Source organism: Lotus japonicus, chromosome 1, assembly GCF_012489685.1.
Source record: "Lotus japonicus ecotype B-129 chromosome 1, LjGifu_v1.2".
NCBI lineage: Eukaryota > Viridiplantae > Streptophyta > Magnoliopsida > Fabales > Fabaceae > Lotus > Lotus japonicus.
In genome coordinates this window covers 87,161,866-87,180,597 of record NC_080041.1, presented here as the reverse complement: position 1 = coordinate 87,180,597, position 18,732 = coordinate 87,161,866, and the positions used below count along the sequence as shown (strand labels likewise).

Here is an 18,732-nt window from a genome sequence, read left to right as displayed (position 1 = left end):
TTTCTTTGATTGCACTTGCTTAATCTTAAGTCTTTACATTATTAGATATGTTATACAATCATCTACGAGAGTTTACTTTAGTCAATAGTCATATGCCAACAATTATAAACGATAGTTTCATACAATATGAAAGTCTTAGACAAAATATATCCTACAAGTAATGGAAAAATGTGGGAGCGGGCTAAGCCTATTTTTTCCACCTGTAGTTCTGGTCGCCCCAGATGATTTGCAGTCACGTGGATGTTGTGTTGGTCGACAAAGACGATCGAAATAAAGCCTTATCTCATCCAAACAAATAGTCGAGCAAGGTGGAACCAATAGGGTTAATGACTCAAAGATTTCTCAAGTAAAGCAACTAACTCAGTGGTTATCATAGCAATGAATAAACAAATGTTAAACACATTTAGTGCCACTCATGTCGAACTATTTATTCTTTAAATACATGTTAGATCGCTCTATAATAAGGGAATTATTCATTTTCTTACATATTGTTCTTCAAAGACTTTGAGATTTTCTCTCTGATATTGAGTTGATTTGAGAGTCGAAATATACCTTTTTGCATGTACATCCCAATCATAAATTCACATTTCACATTATCTCCCACACTCTCAACTTCACTCGCCATCGAGCCCTACTAGTCTACCACACTTGAAACATATGAACTACTATCTCAATTTCTTGAAGAACAACTTTTAGAATAAAATAATGCAATACATAATGCTTGCTAATTAAAAAATCATCACCAACCCAACAAAACAAAGGAAGAAATACATAAACATCTTCCTTAAACATATTCCACATCAAAATCAAGCATCCAACTATTATTCTCCATCAATTTTCTTCATTACCCTATTCCAGGGTTAATCTACTCTATCAAAACTTTTGCAATGAGAACAATCAAGAGCAAGTCGCTCAGTCATATCAAATATAATATAACTTTATAGATGTAGTTTGAATTCAATCAAAAGGAGGTAGTGAGGGAAGGACAGATGGGAAATACGAGAATGTGGTGGCGGATAGAAGGAAAATGGATGGTATAATGGTAGAAAGATGAGAAGGATATAGAAGATTGAACATTATGCGAAAAAACCTACCTAAAAAAATAAAAACTCTCACTAAGAAGGGAGAAAGCCCAATTGATTAAAAAAGGTTAGGGGACCTTCATCAAGGGGAGAAAACCCAAATTATTGTCATGATTTTTTAATTCATTTTATGGTCAAATGATTTTTGTAAAAAAGTCTTACATTATCAATATTAAATTATGTATTAATTTTATATATTTTTTATTTTGAGACTACTTAAATAGATTTTAAGTGGGTTGACGTAGTGATTCAACACTTCATTCATTAAGTAAGTGGTTAGAGATTTGATTCTCAACTCTTGTGAATGAAAAAACTCAATGATCAACCTATTGAGTTTGGGAATGATTAGTCTCACGATAGCTATCGAGTGTGAGAATGCTTGCCAAGAAAAGAAAAGAAAAACCAGATTTTATATATCATTTAAGAGTGGCTACAATAGGGATGTTAAAAGGATGATATTACTAAGATGTCCTTTTTTTTTGTAATACTTATTCCTGTGTTTTTAGTATCAGCATTAATCAACCAAGCTGCTGGAAAATTAAAGCAACATATATACAAGTGACTCAGTGAGATTATGTGGGGATCGATCTCAATCATCTACATGACAACTTCATATGAAGTTTCAAAATCCCAATCCAAATTTTAAATTCTAATATCTAACATGATTCCACCATTTCTTCATGACAGCATGAGTGGGAAGGGGACCATGACCATCCATTTATATCTTCATCATCATCTCCTCACTGTGCTCCCCAAAACAAAACACAACAGTAAGTACATTCTGATTTTGGCAGGTAATACACCAGGCCAGAAGAAAAATTAATACACTACAGAACAAATTGTACAGGCATACCTATCAGTATATAAAAATTGAGAGATTATATACATGTTTTACAGATCTATTAGCAACACTCTTTTATTGATCGATTAAAGTTCATTTGGGTCCCATAAAATTAGAACTGAAACCCATATTTTTAGTGAACTTCACATGAATTTTAATCTATTTTGAAGTGTTAGCTAGCATAGGGTATGCGTGTGCGTCAATTACAATGAACCAACAATACAACACAAGCAAACTTATCTTTGCTGATGAAGATGACATTCATGAGCTGTGCTAGCTGTAGCAACGAATATTATTGGCATGCATTCTGTATCCGTACACAGCACCAGTGTCTTCCATGCCATATATGTTATGCAAATACATAAGTACATTACCAACTTTAACTTACATTATGAACTTATCCAAATTTGACTTATTATTACTATGCATAGATAAAAGTAGGTGCATGAACTTTATTCCTTCATGTACAAGTGATATATGTCACTCAGATTTATTAAATTTACCCATAAACTAGTTTTAAAATTTCAACACATGTCATTGCATTTTTCCTTCTTTCTATAACTCTCTTATTCACAAATTAGTTTATCACCCGATAGATGCTTTGTAACGGTTTCTAATTGCCACATATTATAGACTTTAAAAAGTTTTGACTATGCAATTTGTGACAGAACCTCCACTACAAATTGACCGCCACCAATCGCAGGTTGGTATCTTCATATTGTTTTCAAACTTTTTTTTTAAATTCATCGGAAAACAATACAAAGCAAGAAACCAAACTAAGAAGCAGACAGAGTCTCTCAACAAGAGAGTTCTCGGCTCTATGGGCGAATCCCCTATAACATTTACACATACAATGGTGAAGCCACTAGCACGCATTCTAGGAAGCTAGTAGCGGTGTTGCAAGAGCGAGGAATCCAGTAAATGATAACGATTCACTCTCAATTCAACATATTTTTATGTCTCTCACAATGGGTAAGAATTTGTTCCTTTCAGCTTTCTCTAAAGAAGCTACCAAGTTTGTGTAGTCCAGCTCGCATTCCACCCTTCTGCATCCAGAACTCCCTACTATGGTTAAACCATGCTTCAACGCCAAGGCTTCCCCACGAGAGGGGGTTGCCTCCATCTTCATGTTCAACAATGCCTGCAATCCAACTAATCTTCTCATCACGTAATAAGGCATCAGAGCCTATATACTTACTTCTCCACGTCTCGATACCTCCCGTCTACATTGAGCTTTACAACACCATAAGGAGGAGAATGACAAGTCAAGCTTAACGACTTAACCTATACTACCCGCTGAATCAACCGTCTCAGGTACTTGGATCATTTTCGCTATTTGAACTAGACATGTCGTATTTTAATAACTATTAATTTTAAATATTGAATGTATAAACCAAAGTTTTTTTTTCTTTTTATTTTTTTGTCAACATTTTTTTTTTCTTTTATTAAGTGAATACAACGAAAAAAGGCCAATGCCCAAATAGCCCAGCAATGAAGCCCAAATCACTGCATGGATCTGGCCCTAAAGGCCAATAAAATTTGAGGGTTTATGAAAGCAAATAAAAACAAAGTCTTTGTCCAACAAATAATAAAAATAAAAGCACAATATAAAGAAGGAAAATGTTTTTTTCACATCTCATTTTAAGGTGGAAGGAGGTGGAGGAGGAGAGAGATAGGAAGAAAAGTAAAAGTAAGAGAGAGAAAGTATGAGATGTGATAGATGATAAGAGGAGAGAGGTAGAAACAAAAATAGGTGAAAATGAAGTGTTTAAAAGATGAAGTGTGTATATATCATTACTCTATAAAGAAAGTGGTGTAGTACAATAAAATTAGTAGTTGAATTGAAGGATTGGAAATTTGTACTACATATATGTACTACAATCATCAACCAGCATAAATCCAAATATTCAATCGAGTACTACTAGTACCATTACATATTTAGTTAGATATTTTTTTTAAGAGTGGAATTGAGTGTAAAAGAGCACATAATTAACCATGTCTGCAATTAATAATCAGTAACTATAACTATTATATACAAGTAATTACAGTTTTACTACATGGAGAAGCAACTATAACTGTTGGATTTAATTTTGAAGGCTTCAGAGAGCGGCGGCGCCGTCTTGGAGGTTGACCGAACAGCCTCGTATCTCCGCCGCGCCGCTGGCCGCGGAAGATTCTCCGGCACGATGGTTTCCAAAGCGTTACCTCGCCAAGGAGGACACGCCCTTTTCTGGCTCCATTTGGCACCGCCACTACCAACCGAAACCGACCATGAATTGTTCAACACCACTTCATCAACCTCTCCGATCATGATGATCTCCTCGTGTGCCATGGATTCATGAGCTGATGAGGCCACCGGATCGGAGAATTCTAGTCCGATGATGGTGCAGTACGACGCTGCTACTCCCATCACAACGAATTGCTTCCTCCAGCAGCCATCTTCGTTAGTTTTCGTCCTGCAAACTCAATTGATTGTGTCAAAATAAACGTGACACCAATCACATGGCATGTAACCAAATAGATGGTAACTTACAGTGGAATTTGAGGTGGCTTTATGGGGATGAGAGAAGCTTGTTTTGAAGATGGTGGAGGGTGAAGACCCAGGAAGCAACTGGTTCTCATCTTTGATCCTCTCTTCTTCTTGTGTGATGTATGTATTGTGCAAGCTAAGCTTTGAAAATCTCAACTACGTACAGTATAAAAGAACCAAAAAGTAATGTGAATTTGTGAATTCATATATTGTGAGGCAAGAAGTTTTTAAATACTATCTAGAATAGAATATGTTTAGAATTTTAGATACATACTACTATATTCTACAAGTTCTGCGCAATGATTATTTCACTTAGTCAGGGGCGAGTCCAAGGGTCAAGCCACTCAAGCAAGGACAATTTTTTTTTTTTTTACTAACTAAAAAAGACCTCCAGTTTTTTAATAAGTAAAAAAGACCCCCAAAATTTTAATAAATAAATATTTCTTTCGGTAAAAATGCCTCACTTTAAACTTTGCTTTAGGCCTCGTTTAGTGTTGAGTTGGCCCTGCACTTCGTGCATTGATTATGAGGTTGAAGAGTTTGATATTCGCCGATAGAATAAAGTGTATATAATGATGTTATTTATCACTTAATGCAAGTATATATGTAGCGAAGAGATTAGTCACCGTCGTCGGCGGCGTACAAAGAAAAATGAGTTATACTAATTAATTTGATTAAACTGATTTATATTTTCAACAATCAAATAAAACTAAAAAAACATATCTAGATCGAGTCAAGGTGATTATTTATTATAGATGAAAATGAATTTTATTATGTATTTAAAATTGAGATTTGTTTGAGTAATGCAAATTATAATTCAAAATGAGAAAGACGTGTAACGTATATGGTAAGACAACAACTTGGTAGTAAATGGTTATAAGTGAAAGGGATCGGTGGGATGGTAGTGGCGGTTCGTGGTTGGTGGCGTATTCCAAATTGTGAGTCTCCGGTCGGTATTCCAATTGCTTGCAGTATTTGCATTGCAGCAATTTCATCTCATCTCGTGTTGGGCAGAGGAAGAAGACACAGGGGTCACACTCTGGTATGGTCATTTGCCTCACGCATTCCATCTATATACACCAAACTTGCTTCAAACTTTGGACTTCCTTATTTCTTGGAAGGTGTTATCTAATTTTAGATTGAATAATAATATTATGATGTTACCCTCACCCTATCCTTAAGGTTTACTACCTCACTTAATTCTTATATATCCAAAATTTACACTATGATCGGTTAAGAACGAAAGACATTCGACGCTAATAATACTAAGACATAAATTTGTAACATAAAAACATTCGTCGCTAATAATTAGTTATAATTTTACTATAACCGTTGAACAAAAATAAACTTTAAAAATAAGTTATATAAATTATATCTCTAAAAATAAGTTTTATAAATTATATTTTTTTTAAGTTTAAAATTTCCACTCACTTATATATTGGTGAATGGACAAAAAAACTTTGTATTTCCAATTTGAAGGATTTAATAAAATTTATTTTCCGAATGACTAATTTATGGGTTAATTAGAAATAGCTCGTCGAGGGTTGCAAAGCATAATGTTGCTTAATGAAAGTTTAAGACGAAACATAACATACAAGTAATGGGTGAAAATATGGGTCGACCTACTTTTAAGATTTGGGTTCAAAGTCTCAACCTAACCCGCACAAAAAAGTGGGCTAAACAAGCTGGCCCAGCGGGCTAAGCCCGTTTTACCACCCATAGTACTGGTCGGCCCAGACGATTCGCAGTCACGTGGACGTCGTGTTGGTCGGTAAAGACGATCGAAATAAAGCCTTATCTCGTCCAAACAACTGATCAAGCAAGGTGGAACCAATAGAGTTAATGATTCAAATATTGCTCAAATAAAACAATTAATTCAGAGGTTATTATAGCAATGAATAAACAAATGTTAAACACCATTAATGCTCCTCATGTCGAACTCTATAAATATAGGTTAAATCGCTCTACAGCAAGGGAATTATTCATTTGCTACATATTTCTCTCCAAAGACTTTGAAATATTCTCTCTGATATTGAGCTGACCTAAGCATCAAAATGTACCTCTTTTGCAGGTATATCCTCGTCATAGATTCACACTATCTCGCCACACTCTGTATTTCAGTCTCCACCGCGCACCATCACACTCGAAGCAGATGAACTCCTATCCCAATTTCTTGAAGAACAACTTTAGAATAAAATAATACAATACATGCTTTGCTAAAAGTTCATAACTAATAAAAACAAAATAAAGAAATACATAAACATCTCCCTTAAACATATTCCACATCAAAATCAAGCATCCAACTAATATTCTCTATCAATTTTTCTTCATTACCCAATTTCAGGGTCAATCTACTCTATCAAAACTTTTACGATGAGAACAATCAAGAGCAAGTGGTTCAGTCATATCAAACATAACTTTATAAATGTAGTTTGAAATCAATCAAAAGAAGGTAGTGAAGGAAGGACAGATGGGAAATACTTTGTCCTAAGAGCGGATTTGTTCAAAGATAGGAAAGACAGTTTAGAAAACAGAGACAGAAACTAGGACAGGATGACTACTCGCTTAGAAAAGGAGAGCAAATTGAAGAAATGAGTTCAAGTCTTTATGTACTAACCCCAAATCGAATTGTTTGGGATTCCGACGTGAAGGAAATTATTTTATCTAGAATGTGGTGGCGGATAGAAGAAAAATGGATGGTAATTGTAGAAAAATGAGATTAAACACTACCTAAAAAAATAAAAACTCTAACTAAGAAGGGAGAAAACCCAAATAATTAAAATGGTTAGGGGACCTTTATTAAGAGGAGAAAACCCAAATTATTCTCATGATTTTTTTTATTCATTTTATGTCAAATCCTGAATTTTTGAAAAAGTCTTACATTATCAATATTAAATTATGTAATTTTGTATATTTTTTATTTTAAGATTACTTAAATAGATTTTAAGTGGGTTGACGTAGTGATTCAATACTTCGTCCATTAAGTAAGCGGTTAGGGATTTGATTCTCAACTTTTGTGAATGAAAAAACTTATTGGTCAGTCTCTCACCACTTATCACGTTAACTGTGGGACGAATGATTAATCTCACAGCTATTGGCTGTTGATGTTTTCCAAGAAAAAGAAAAACCAGATTTTATCATTTAAGAGTGGCTACAAAAGGGATGTTAGAAAGGATGATACTGAGAAGTCCTTTTTTGTTGTTGTTGTAATTGTAATACTTATTCTTGTGTTTTTAGTATCAGCATTAATCAGCCAAGCTGCTGGAAAATTAAAGCAACATATATACCAGTGACTCAGTGAGACCATGTGGCCCCTCAGGAACCTGAATCATTAGGGATCGATCTCAATCATCTACATGACAACTTCATATGAAGTTTCAAAATCCCAATCCGAGTTTCAAATTCTAATATCTAATTCCACCATCTCTTCATGACCGCATGAGTGAGGAAAGGGGACCATGACCATCCATTTATATCTTCATCATCTCCTCACTGTGCTGCCCAAATTAAAACAAAACACAACAGTAAGTAATTCTGCTTTTGGCAGGTAATACACCAGGCCAGAAGAAAAATTAATACACTACAGAACAAATTGTACGTTCATACATAGCACTATATATGTAAAAACTGACAGATTATAGAAGTGTTTTACAGAACTAATAACAACACTCTCTTATTGACTGTTCTTTTGGATTTGGGTTCCATAAAATTAGAAGTGAGACCCATATTTTTTTTAGTAGAGTTCACATGAATTTCAATCAATCAATTTGAAAGTGTTAGCATAGGCCATGTGCGTGCTTTAATTACAATGAATCCACAACACAGCACAAGCCAATTTATCTTTGCTGATGAAGATGACATTCATGAGCTGTGCTAGCTGTAGTAACGAATATTATTGGCATGCATTCCGTATCCGTACACAGCACCAGTGTCTTCCATGCCATATATGTTATGCAAATACATAAGTACATTACCAACTTTAACTTATTATGAACTCATCCAAATTTGACTTATCATTACTAATTTACTATGCATAGATAAAAGTAGGTGCATGAACTTTATTCCTTCATGTACAAGTGATATATGTCACTCAGATTTGTTAAATTTGCCCGTAAGAGCATCTTCAATGGGGTTGCTTAAATCCAGTTGGAGACTTAAGCAACGTTGCTAATTTTGGAGCACCACTGGAGCAACATGACGTGACAGTCTGGTTGCTTAAATTTAAGCAACGGTTGCTTATTTAAGCAACGGTTGCTTAGTTTCTCTCTCCTTACTTTTTGACTAAAAAATTATATTTTCTCTTTCATTCATGTACTTGAATAATGTCATGACCTTGAAATAATATAAATATATGAGGTATAGTGAGACCCAACCAAAAGTAAAATAAGCAACCGTGGTTGGAGGGAATTCTGTTTGGGTTGCTTAAATCCTATGTGTCAGTTTGGGCCCACCAGAATAGTGTTTAAACAACCCAACTAGCAACCTTGCATTGGAGATGCTCTAAACTAGTTTTAAAATTTCAACACATGCTATTGCACTTCTCCTTCTTTCTATGGCTCTCTCTTATTCACAAATTTATCACCCGATAAATATAATTTGTAACGGTTTCTGATTGTTACAAATTGTAGATTTTTTAAAAATTTTGACTATGCATTTTGTGATGGACAGAGCCTCCGTAAAAAATTGACCGCCACTAATCGCAGGTTGGTATATGTAGATCGTTTTTGCTTTTTTTTTTTTTAATTCATTGGAAAACAATACAAAACAAAAAACCAAACTGAGAAGCCGGTACATAGTCAACAAGAGAGTTTCCATCTTTATAGAGGATCCCCTATAACATTTACACATACATAAAGTGGTAAAGCCAGCACCCATTCTAGCAAGCCAATTAGTAGCGGTGGGCAAAGGTGAGGAATCCACTGAATGGTAATGACCCACCCTCAATTTAGCATATCTCTTATGTCATTCACAATGGGTAAGAATTGTCCCTTTTGGCTTCCTCTAATAAAGAAGCTACCAAGTATGCGCTGTCCAACTCGCACTCCACCCTTTGACATCAGCGGTTCCCTACTAAGGTTAAACCACGCTTCAAGGCCAAGGATTCCGCATGAAAAGGGTTGCTTCCATCATGTAATAAAGCACCGAAGCCTATATAATTCTTCGCATCTCGATAGCTTTCGTCTACGTTGCGCTTAATCAGAGGAGGATCCCAAGTCAAGCTTAACCTATTACTCGTTGAATCAACCATCTCATGCACCAGATCATTTTTCGCTCTTTTTTTTTTTTTTTATAAACATCTGGTACTCGGTCACCCTTTGGATGTCGCCGGATTCGGGATTTAGTCACAGTTAAGACTCATTATCCCTCCCCCAGAGTGTATTGTGTGAGGATCAAACCCGAAAGCTCTTCTCACACACTCAGCCTGTGTTGTCATTTGAGCTAGACATGTCATATTTTAATAACTACTATCAAATTTTAAGTATTCAATGTATAAACCAAAGCAAATTTTTCTTTTTCTTTTATTACATGAATACAACAAAAAGGGCCAAAGCCCGAATAGCCCAGCAATGAAACCCAGTCTAGTTCGATGAAGCCCAATAAAATTTGAGGGTTTATGAAAGCAAATAAAAGTTAAAAAAACAGTCTCTGTCCAAAAAAATAAAAAGAAAGTGGTGTAGTACAATAAAATTAGTAGTTGAAGGATTCGAAATTTGTACTACATGTACTACAATCATCAACCAGCATAAATCCAATCGTGTACTACTACTACTACTGCTACCCTGAGTTAAATGCAATTATTAGTTATAGATATTTTTTTTAAGAGTGGAATTGAACCATTCCTATAATTAATAATCGATAATCAATAATTATTATATACAAGTAGTGAGTAATTGATTACAGTTTCACATGGAGAAGCAACTATCAGTACTGTTGGATTTAGTTTTGAAGGCTTCAGCTAGCGGCGGCGCCACCTTGGCGGTTGATCGAACAGCCTCGTATCTCCGCCGCGCTGCCGGCCGCGGGAGATTCTCCGGCACGATGGTTTCCAAAGCGTTGCCTCGCCAAGGAGGACACGCCCTTTTCTGGCTCCATTTCGCACTGCCACGACCAACCGAAACCGACAATGAATTGGTCAACACCTCTTCATCATCATCAACCTCACCGGCGATCATGATAATCTCCTCTTGGGTCACGGATTCATGAGCTGACGATGCCGCCGGATCGGAGAATTCTAGGCCGATTATGGTGCAGTACGACGCTGCTACTCCCATCACAACGAATTGCTTCCTCCAGCAGTAATCTTCGTTTTTCGCCCTGCAAAATTCAATTGATCATTATGTACGTGACACCAAATAGTAAACACATGACATGTAACCAAAAACTGGTAGAACACTTACAGTGAAATTTGAGGTGGCTTTATGGGGATGAGAGAAGCTTGTTTTGAAGATGGTGGAGGGTGAAGACCGAGGAAGCAACTGGTTCTCATGTTTGATCCCTCTCGATCTTCTTGCTGCGTGTGAGTGATGTGGTATATATTGTGCAAGCAAAGCTTTGAAAATCTCAACTACAGTGTAATAGAACTACAAAGTAATATGAATTTGTGAATTCATACATAGGGGAGGCATAAAGTTTTTTAATAGGGTTAAAAACTATAACCGTCCCTGAACTTTGAGCGAGATTTGAAAACCGTCCCTCACCGGAAAATTATCTGAAAACCGTCCTCAGACTATTGAAAACTAAATTGACCCGTCCCTCCGGCCACCATCCCTCCGGCGAGGCACTTATGTGGCACGCCACGTCATTTAATGAGGATTACGTGTAATTTTTTTATTATTTAAAATTAAAAAATATCTCCAAATTATCTGAATTAACCCAATTATCCTAAATTAACCCTAAATCCCCAAATTAACCTTAAATCCCTAGTTTCCCCCCCTAAAATAACCTTAACCTTCACCTTAACCTCATCCTTAACCACCTCCTCCTAAACCTCAACCTTAACCACCACCACCCATCAGATTGGAGATAAGAGGAAGAGATCCGCTGGGATTGCAGAAAGATCTGTTGTGACATGTTCTTCTCAGTTTCTTTGTCTCTTCGAGTGGGTTTCATTACAGGTTTGGGTTTCACTCACCTCAATTTCGCTCACAAAACAGATCTGTATGTCCTGGTTCTCCTCCATCGATGCTTAATTCTGTTACCCCAATTTTCCTTCCCTTTCACCATAACCATCGTTCCTAGATCCTCCTCCTCAGTCGCCGGAGTCAGTGCTCGATCTGCATCCACAATAGTGCGGTGGTGAATGGGTTTCCGTGGTGAGTGGGTGTTACAGTGGCAGGGTCTTTTTAATTGTCTTCCCTTGTCTGATTTGATGCAGGTTTCATTGTGAATGGGTTTTTTCTGGGTTGGGGTTTATATTGATGTTGTTTGTCTAGATTTGATTTTTCTTGTTGGGGGAAGGTTTTGGGTGAGACCGTGAGAGGATGGATGAGGTGAGGAAATGGGGTTTGAGCTTTTAAGAAGGAAGAAATTGATTTTTTCCTCCTGCAGTATGTTGATGATGTTCACGGTTTGTTTCTGGGTGGGTTGAGAAGATGAAGATCTTTGAAGAAGATTGAACCCTAACTCATGAATTAGGGAAAACAGAATCATATTTGGGTGTTTTGATTATGTGTATCTTTAGGGATTTATGTTTAGGGATTAAGGTTTAGATTTAGGAATAAAGAAATTAGGAAATAATAAAAAAATTACACGTAATCCTCATTAAATGACGTGGCGTGCCACATAAGGGCCTCGCCGGAGGGATGGTGGCCGAAGGGACAGGTCAATTTAGTTTTCAATAGTCTGAGGACGGTTTTCAGATAATTTTCCGGCGAGGGACGGTTTTCAAATCTCGCTCAAAGTTCAGGGACGGTTATAGTTTTTAACCCTTTTTAATACTATCTATAAAATGTTTAGATACCTTCTATAAGTTGTGGCACACTGATAACTTCATTTTTTGCCTTGAGGTTAAGAGTTTGATTTTCACTCATAAAAATAAAACGCATGTAATGGTGCCGTTAACAAGCATGAAGAATTAGTCACTGCAGTAAAAAACTTATTGGATTCAAAGGAAAATTATTTCAATTTTCAACAATCAAATAAAACTAATTCAAGTCAAGGTGATTGTTTATTGTAGATGAAAATGAATTTTATTATGTAATTAAAATTGAGATTTGTTTGAGTGATGGAAATTACAATCCAAATGAGAAAGACATGTAACATATATGGTAAGATAACTTCATTGTAAGTGGTTCTAAGTGAAAGGGATCGGTGGGATGGTAGTGGCGGTTCGTGGTTGGTGGCGTGTTCATTCCAAATTGCGAATCTCCGGTCGGTATTTCGGTTGCTTGCAGTATTTGCATTGTAGCAATTTCATCTCATCTCGTGTTGGGCAGAGGAAGAGGACACAGGGGTCACGCTCTGGTCTGGTCATTTGCCTCACGCATTCCATTTATAATTCCATCTATATACACCAAACTTGCTTCAAAATTTCGACTTCCTTATTTCTTGGAAGGTGTTGTCTAATTTTAGATTGAATAATAATATTACGATGTTACTCTCACCCTATCTTAAGATTTACTACCTCACTTAATTCTTATCCAAAATTTACACTATGATTAAGAATGGAAAGACATTCGACGCTAATAATACAAGGCATAAAAACATTCATCGCTAATAATTAGTTATAATTTTACTAGAACCGTTGAACAATAATTTAGTTCTTTAAAAATAAGTTTTATAAATTATATTTTTAAGTTTAAAATTTCCACTCACTTATATACTGGTGAATGGACAAAAAAAAATTTGTATTTCCAATTTGAAGGATTTAATTAAATTTATTTTCCAAATGACTAATTTATGGGTTAATTAGAAAGAGCTCGCTGAGGGTTGCAAGAAGCATAATGTTGCTTAATGAGTTGTTATATCAAACGCTATAGTTAATAGTCGTCGACTATTTAGACTCTCCACAAAACCGTAGCCTTCTGGCATAGTTTTAGTGAGAACACCAGGCGTGACAGATGTATCTTCTGGATAACAAAAGAACATGAGGTGAGGGGAAAGTTCTATTAGTCCCAACAGCCGACGCCAATTGATCGGTCGTCTAACACGTCAAATCACCAGAGAGGCGTTGATTTATGAAGAAACGGTGGAACTCCGGTCAAGGTGAGCTTTATCCAGTGAGATAGGGGGTATGTCGATGCCGATCACCGTTGCCAAGCCTAGGAGGGGTCCCTCCAATGACACTATGATGCCTAAGTTAGTGGCGGGGGAGTTTAGGGAATTTTTTAAGACTTGGAGAAGAAATTGTATACTTGTCTTCAGCATGTCATGGTCTTTTATACTTGCCAATAGGTGAAGGACGATCTAGGAGGGGTCGTGAGTGCCTTGCCATCAGGTAAATGTTGAGCGTCAGGTCCTCCTATGTCTCCAACTGTCCGTAGGGATCCAAGAGTCAGGAGCTCCTCGTTAGTGAGGTATGTGTTTCGAGCTCCTCACCCACTCTTGCTGTTAGGTCGTAGGTCGATCCAGAGATGGGGCAAGTGAGGGGATGAGGATGTTAGTCAATGGGAGGCTTAACTGATCGGGTGTTAGCGGTCTTTGCTCGATCAATTAGGGGAATGGTGAGCTCATCCAAAGGTGCTCTGCAAGGTCGCTTCCCCAACATTAGTCTCTTAGATCTGGTATACACAGATTTTGGACAAAGAGGTACAAGCAAGGGTTTAGCGGCCAGAGACTGTTGACCCGAGGATATAAGGGTAGTTTTGTGGGTCTTTTATTTTATTTTTAATTTCTTTTCTGAGTTTTATGGTATTTTTATTTAATTTTCGGATTTTTATTTTTTTTAGGATTTTATGAGTTTTTATTTTGATTTGCTAGATTTTAATAGCTTTTATCTATCTTTAATTGGTATATTTTGAATTTTAAATTTGGTTAGGATTTAGGTTGTTATTTTTGGATTTTTATATTTTTTTATCTTGTTTTTATTTAATGTTAATTATAGGAAAATTCAGGAAAAAGAGAGTTAGATCCGGTATTGATGGTCCACGGACCTACCATGCATATGCGGAAATTGAATGGCTGCTGTTTCGCTCCTACCACGTGGCTTAATCATGCCAGGGGTCTACCATAAGACCGTACCCGCGAAGCACTAGAATCTACACTTAAAGCTTGGTCCACTTGGTAGATGACACGTGGCACCACTTTTGGATAGATTTTGAATTTGGCTTTTGTGAGATAGAGCCATAGAGGGATCACGTGAAGAAAACAGAAACAAAATGGGATATATTGGAAAACAACGTACAGAATGTGCTGAACGATTGAGAGTCATTAGAGAGCAGTTCTTGAGCCCTTTTTCCCAAGAGATTAGCCCTAGAACTATTAGTAATTTAAAGAACCAATTATTTTAATCATTTATTGGAATATGAAAGTCATGTTTGGCTAAACCTTTGTAGGTACTTGAGGTTTTCAGGTACTTGAGGTTTTCAGTTTGATTCTTTCGATCGTATGTTTTGAATTACTCTTAGAATCATGATTTCTAGTTTTATTTATGAATTTCCCATCTTTTATCATTGAATCTTAATGCATGAAGGTTTATCTTGCTATTTTGTATGCAATTGAGAAATCGGTAGGAAATACAGATCGAATTGATTAAGAACACATACGCCTTACAGATAAGGGTAATTTTTAATTGTGTTAGCTGGTAACCGGACTTTAATTCTCCAATTGAATTTGTTTAAGAACTAAAAGATTAGTGTTAGCAGTTTAATTGGAAGTTCTCCATAGTTAAGAGATTATCATGTAGAAACATAAGAAAACACCATAAATAAGTGAGATAATTCATGAGTTATTTAGTCTATTAAGAACATAAGTGAGATTGATGAAATCTTACCCTAGGTACTTCCCCTTTTGATTGCTTCCAATACATCATACTTGCTTTCCTCTCAATTCCGCAACTTTAAATTACATTTGTTTTCAACAACAAATTTTCATCCCAAATCTTTTTACTAAGTCTTTTTATTGATTATTGATTTAATAGGTGAAATTAATTTAAGCATCATACAACCTAAAATCAGAAACGGGAGTGAGAAAGTTAAAAGCTTAATTGTGAGTGGAAAAGTTGGTAGTTAAACAAAAGAATGAAATCAACATACAGCATATTAATCATAAATGTGAGTGAAAAAGTTGGAAACTAAATAAAAAATGCATTAAACATAGAATATAGAAATCAGAAACATGAGTGAAAAAGTTGTAAGTCAAACAGAAAATGCATTCAAAATAATAAAGGATCGTGGAGCAATCCTTAACTCCTCCTGGAATAGTAGTCCCCTAACTCCAGTCCACAAGGATCATGGAGCAAGGTGTACAAGCAAGGGTTTGGTGGTCGGAGACCAATCAAGAATCTCCTCCGGATACAAATATGAACCTGATTTATCTTCTCCACAACCTTTACGTGTCAATCCTTTTCTAGAAGCTGTCATTTTTACTTACGTGAGTTGTTCCAAGGCCAGAGCCTTCAACTTCTTTTTCTTGCATAGTGAGCTTTATCCATCCTGGTTGGTTGTGTTCTAATATGTTTAAATTCTAGCTCACTTTTAAATGCTGAAAAATAATGTTATTAGTAGGAGACATAATTTGACTAAGAATTTTTCTTGGAGAACATGAAGGCTCACAACCTCTGTTCCTCTTAAGCGTTTTATGTAACTTTTCACCCCCTAAGTTTGTGTTTGGATGGGGTAATTTTTGGGGGGAATGTGATTTTAGAGGGTATTTACAATCCCTTAAATTAAAATACCCTGTTTGGATGTCTAATAGGTGGAATTATCAAATTATTGATAATTAAATGAGGTATTTTAATGAATGGAATATAGGGTAATTAGAATCACCTCAAAATTGGAAGGAATATTAAAATCCATTTTTCTCCTTCGCTTTCATTCTCCCTCTCTCGTTCTCATCGATCCACCTCTCTCGTTTTCTCGTTCTCACCGATCCACGATGTTTCCTTCTCACTCGCTCGTTCTCTAGATCTCTCTCGATTTTCAGATCTCATCAGATCCATCAGTGGCTCTTTCTTCTCCCTTGATTAAGGTAAAATTTCTTGGTTCTCTTCACCAATCTTTACATTATTGTTGTTGTTGTTTTTTCGAATCTGCTTTTGCTTTTGGAGTTGAACATTTTATGTGAATCGTAATTATGATGGAAGATTTTGCAGATCTTGTTAGACCATGCCATGGGTTGCTGTTTGTGTTACTGAGTCTTGTAACTTGCTTTTCTATTATGTATTCGGGGCTTTCTATTGGTTACAAATGTAGAGTAGTGTATTATTTACTTACCCAAACTACATGGTATTCTAGCAAGCATAGAAAGGTGGAAAAGTGGTGCGTGACATAAGGTTGCGTGAATATCATTGTCCTGTACAAACGAAATATCTAGAGATAAAGAGGTGTCTACGTAAAATAAGCTGATATTTTGTTGTTTAGATATACCATTTTTTTTTTCTATAGCAAAGTAGTTGTAGTTGTAGAGATCGAATTGATTAAGAACACATACGTCTTACATATAAGGGTAACTTTTACTTACGTGAGTTGTCCCAATGCTAGAGCCTTCAACTTCTTTTTCTTGCATAATGGGCTTTTATCGATCCTGGTTGGTTTGTGTTCTAATATGTTTGAATGCTAGCTCACTTTTAACTGCTAAAAAACAATGTTGTTAGTATGAGACTTAATTTGACTAAGAACTTTTCTTGCAGAACATGCAGACTCACATCCTCTGTTCCTCCCAAGTGTTTTTTGTAATTTTTCACCCCCTTAAGACTTTGGGATTTAATTGTAGTTTTATGTATTTCGTGTTTGCCTATATGTAATTCATGATTTATGTTGTGTTCATCAGTTTGTCACTGCTCCCAATATTCGGAATGTTGCTCAGATAAAAGAGACTTAGAGTAGTTTGAGAGTAAGGGGCGCAATGATAACTTGAAGAAATCAACATAAACATAAATCATGGATTATATATGTAGGCAAATAGGAAAAAACACAAAAATACAACTAAATCCCAAAGCCAAGTTACAAAAAATGCTTAAGTCTACAACAAAAACATAGTTTTTTCCATGTTAAAATAAAAGTGAGGTAACATTCAAACGAAGCAACACTCAACAAAATGAGAAATCAAACAAAGTTTGCAACTAAATCTTTCTTGTTAAAAGTGGGCTAGCATTCACAAAAACAACAACAAAACATAAAAATGCATTCATCATAAAACCTAAACTCAGAAACTGAGTGAAAAAGTTAAAAGCTTAAATGTGAGTGGAAAAGTTGGTAGCTAAACAAAACAATGCGTTCAACATACAACACATTAATCATAAATGTGAGTGAAAAAGTTGAAAACTAAATAAAAAATGCATTCAACATAAAATATAGAAATTGGAAACATGAGTGAAAAAATTGTAAGTAAAACAGTAAACGCATTCAAAATAATAAAGGATCGTGGAGCAATCCTTAACGCCTCCCGGAATAGTAGTCCCCTAACTCTAGTCCACAAGGATTGTGGAGCAAGATGTACAAGCAAGGGTTTAGTGGTCGGAGAACAATCACGAATCTCCTCCCGATACAAATATGAACCTGATTTGTCTTCCCCACAACCATTACTTGTCAATCCTTTCCTAGAAGATTCCATTTTTACTTACGTGAGTTGTTCCAAGGCTAGAGCCTTCAACTTCTTTTTCTTGCATAGTGAGCTTTATCCATCCTGGTTGGTTGTGTTCTAATATGTTTAATTCTAGCTCACTTTTAAATGCTAAAAAACAATGTTACTAGTAGGAGACATAATTTGACTCAGAATTTTTCTTGCAGAACATGCAGGCTCACAACCTCTGTTCCTCCTAAGCGTTTTATGTAACTTTTCACCGCCTAAGGTTGTGTTTGGATGGGTTAATTTATTTGGGGAATGTGATTTTAGAGGGTATTTAAAATCCCATAAATTAAAATACTCAGTTTGGATGTCTAATAGGTGGAATTCTCAAATTACTGGTAATTAAATGAAGTATTTTAATGAATGGACTATAGGGTAATTAGAATCACCTCAAAATTGGAAGGAATTGTAAAATCTCTTCTTTCTCCTTCGCTTTCATTCTCACCGATCCATCTCTCTCATTTTCTTGTTCTCACCGATCCACAATGTTTCCTTCTCACTCGCTCGTTCTCTAGATTTCTCTCGATTTTAAGATCTCATCAGATCCATCAGTG

At 35.9% G+C, this 18,732-nt stretch overlaps 2 protein-coding genes across 2 annotated transcripts; both read right to left on the bottom strand.

The window, feature by feature from the left end:
• Positions 1-3,890: 3,890 nt before the first annotated feature.
• Positions 3,891-4,695, bottom strand: LOC130727422 (protein CHLOROPLAST VESICULATION-like). Its single transcript, XM_057578548.1, has 2 exons — positions 4,457-4,695; positions 3,891-4,379 (listed from the first exon to the last, which is right to left on the bottom strand). The coding sequence occupies exons 1-2, from the start codon at positions 4,543-4,545 to the stop codon at positions 3,977-3,979; spliced, it is 492 nt and encodes a 163-aa protein (XP_057434531.1). The 5' UTR covers positions 4,546-4,695; the 3' UTR covers positions 3,891-3,976.
• A 5,229-nt stretch (positions 4,696-9,924) lies between these two features.
• Positions 9,925-11,082, bottom strand: LOC130727421 (protein CHLOROPLAST VESICULATION-like). Its single transcript, XM_057578547.1, has 2 exons — positions 10,852-11,082; positions 9,925-10,768 (listed from the first exon to the last, which is right to left on the bottom strand). Exons 1-2 carry the CDS (start codon positions 10,938-10,940, stop codon positions 10,357-10,359), a joined length of 501 nt encoding a protein of 166 aa, XP_057434530.1. The 5' UTR covers positions 10,941-11,082; the 3' UTR covers positions 9,925-10,356.
• Positions 11,083-18,732: the final 7,650 nt, after the last annotated feature.

What these genes read in the sequence shown, in the direction of transcription:
- LOC130727422 (XM_057578548.1), bottom strand. Translation starts at nt 4,545, where the DNA reads ATGAGAACCAGTTGCTTCCTGGGTCTTCACCCTCCACCATCTTCAAAA. An exon ending in AAGCCACCTCAAATTCCACT is followed by an intron (nt 4,380 to 4,456) that starts GTAAGTTACCAT and finishes TTGAGTTTGCAG; the next exon opens with GACGAAAACTAACGAAGATG.
- LOC130727421 (XM_057578547.1), bottom strand. Translation starts at nt 10,940, where the DNA reads ATGAGAACCAGTTGCTTCCTCGGTCTTCACCCTCCACCATCTTCAAAA. An exon ending in AAGCCACCTCAAATTTCACT is followed by an intron (nt 10,769 to 10,851) that starts GTAAGTGTTCTA and finishes TGAATTTTGCAG; the next exon opens with GGCGAAAAACGAAGATTACT.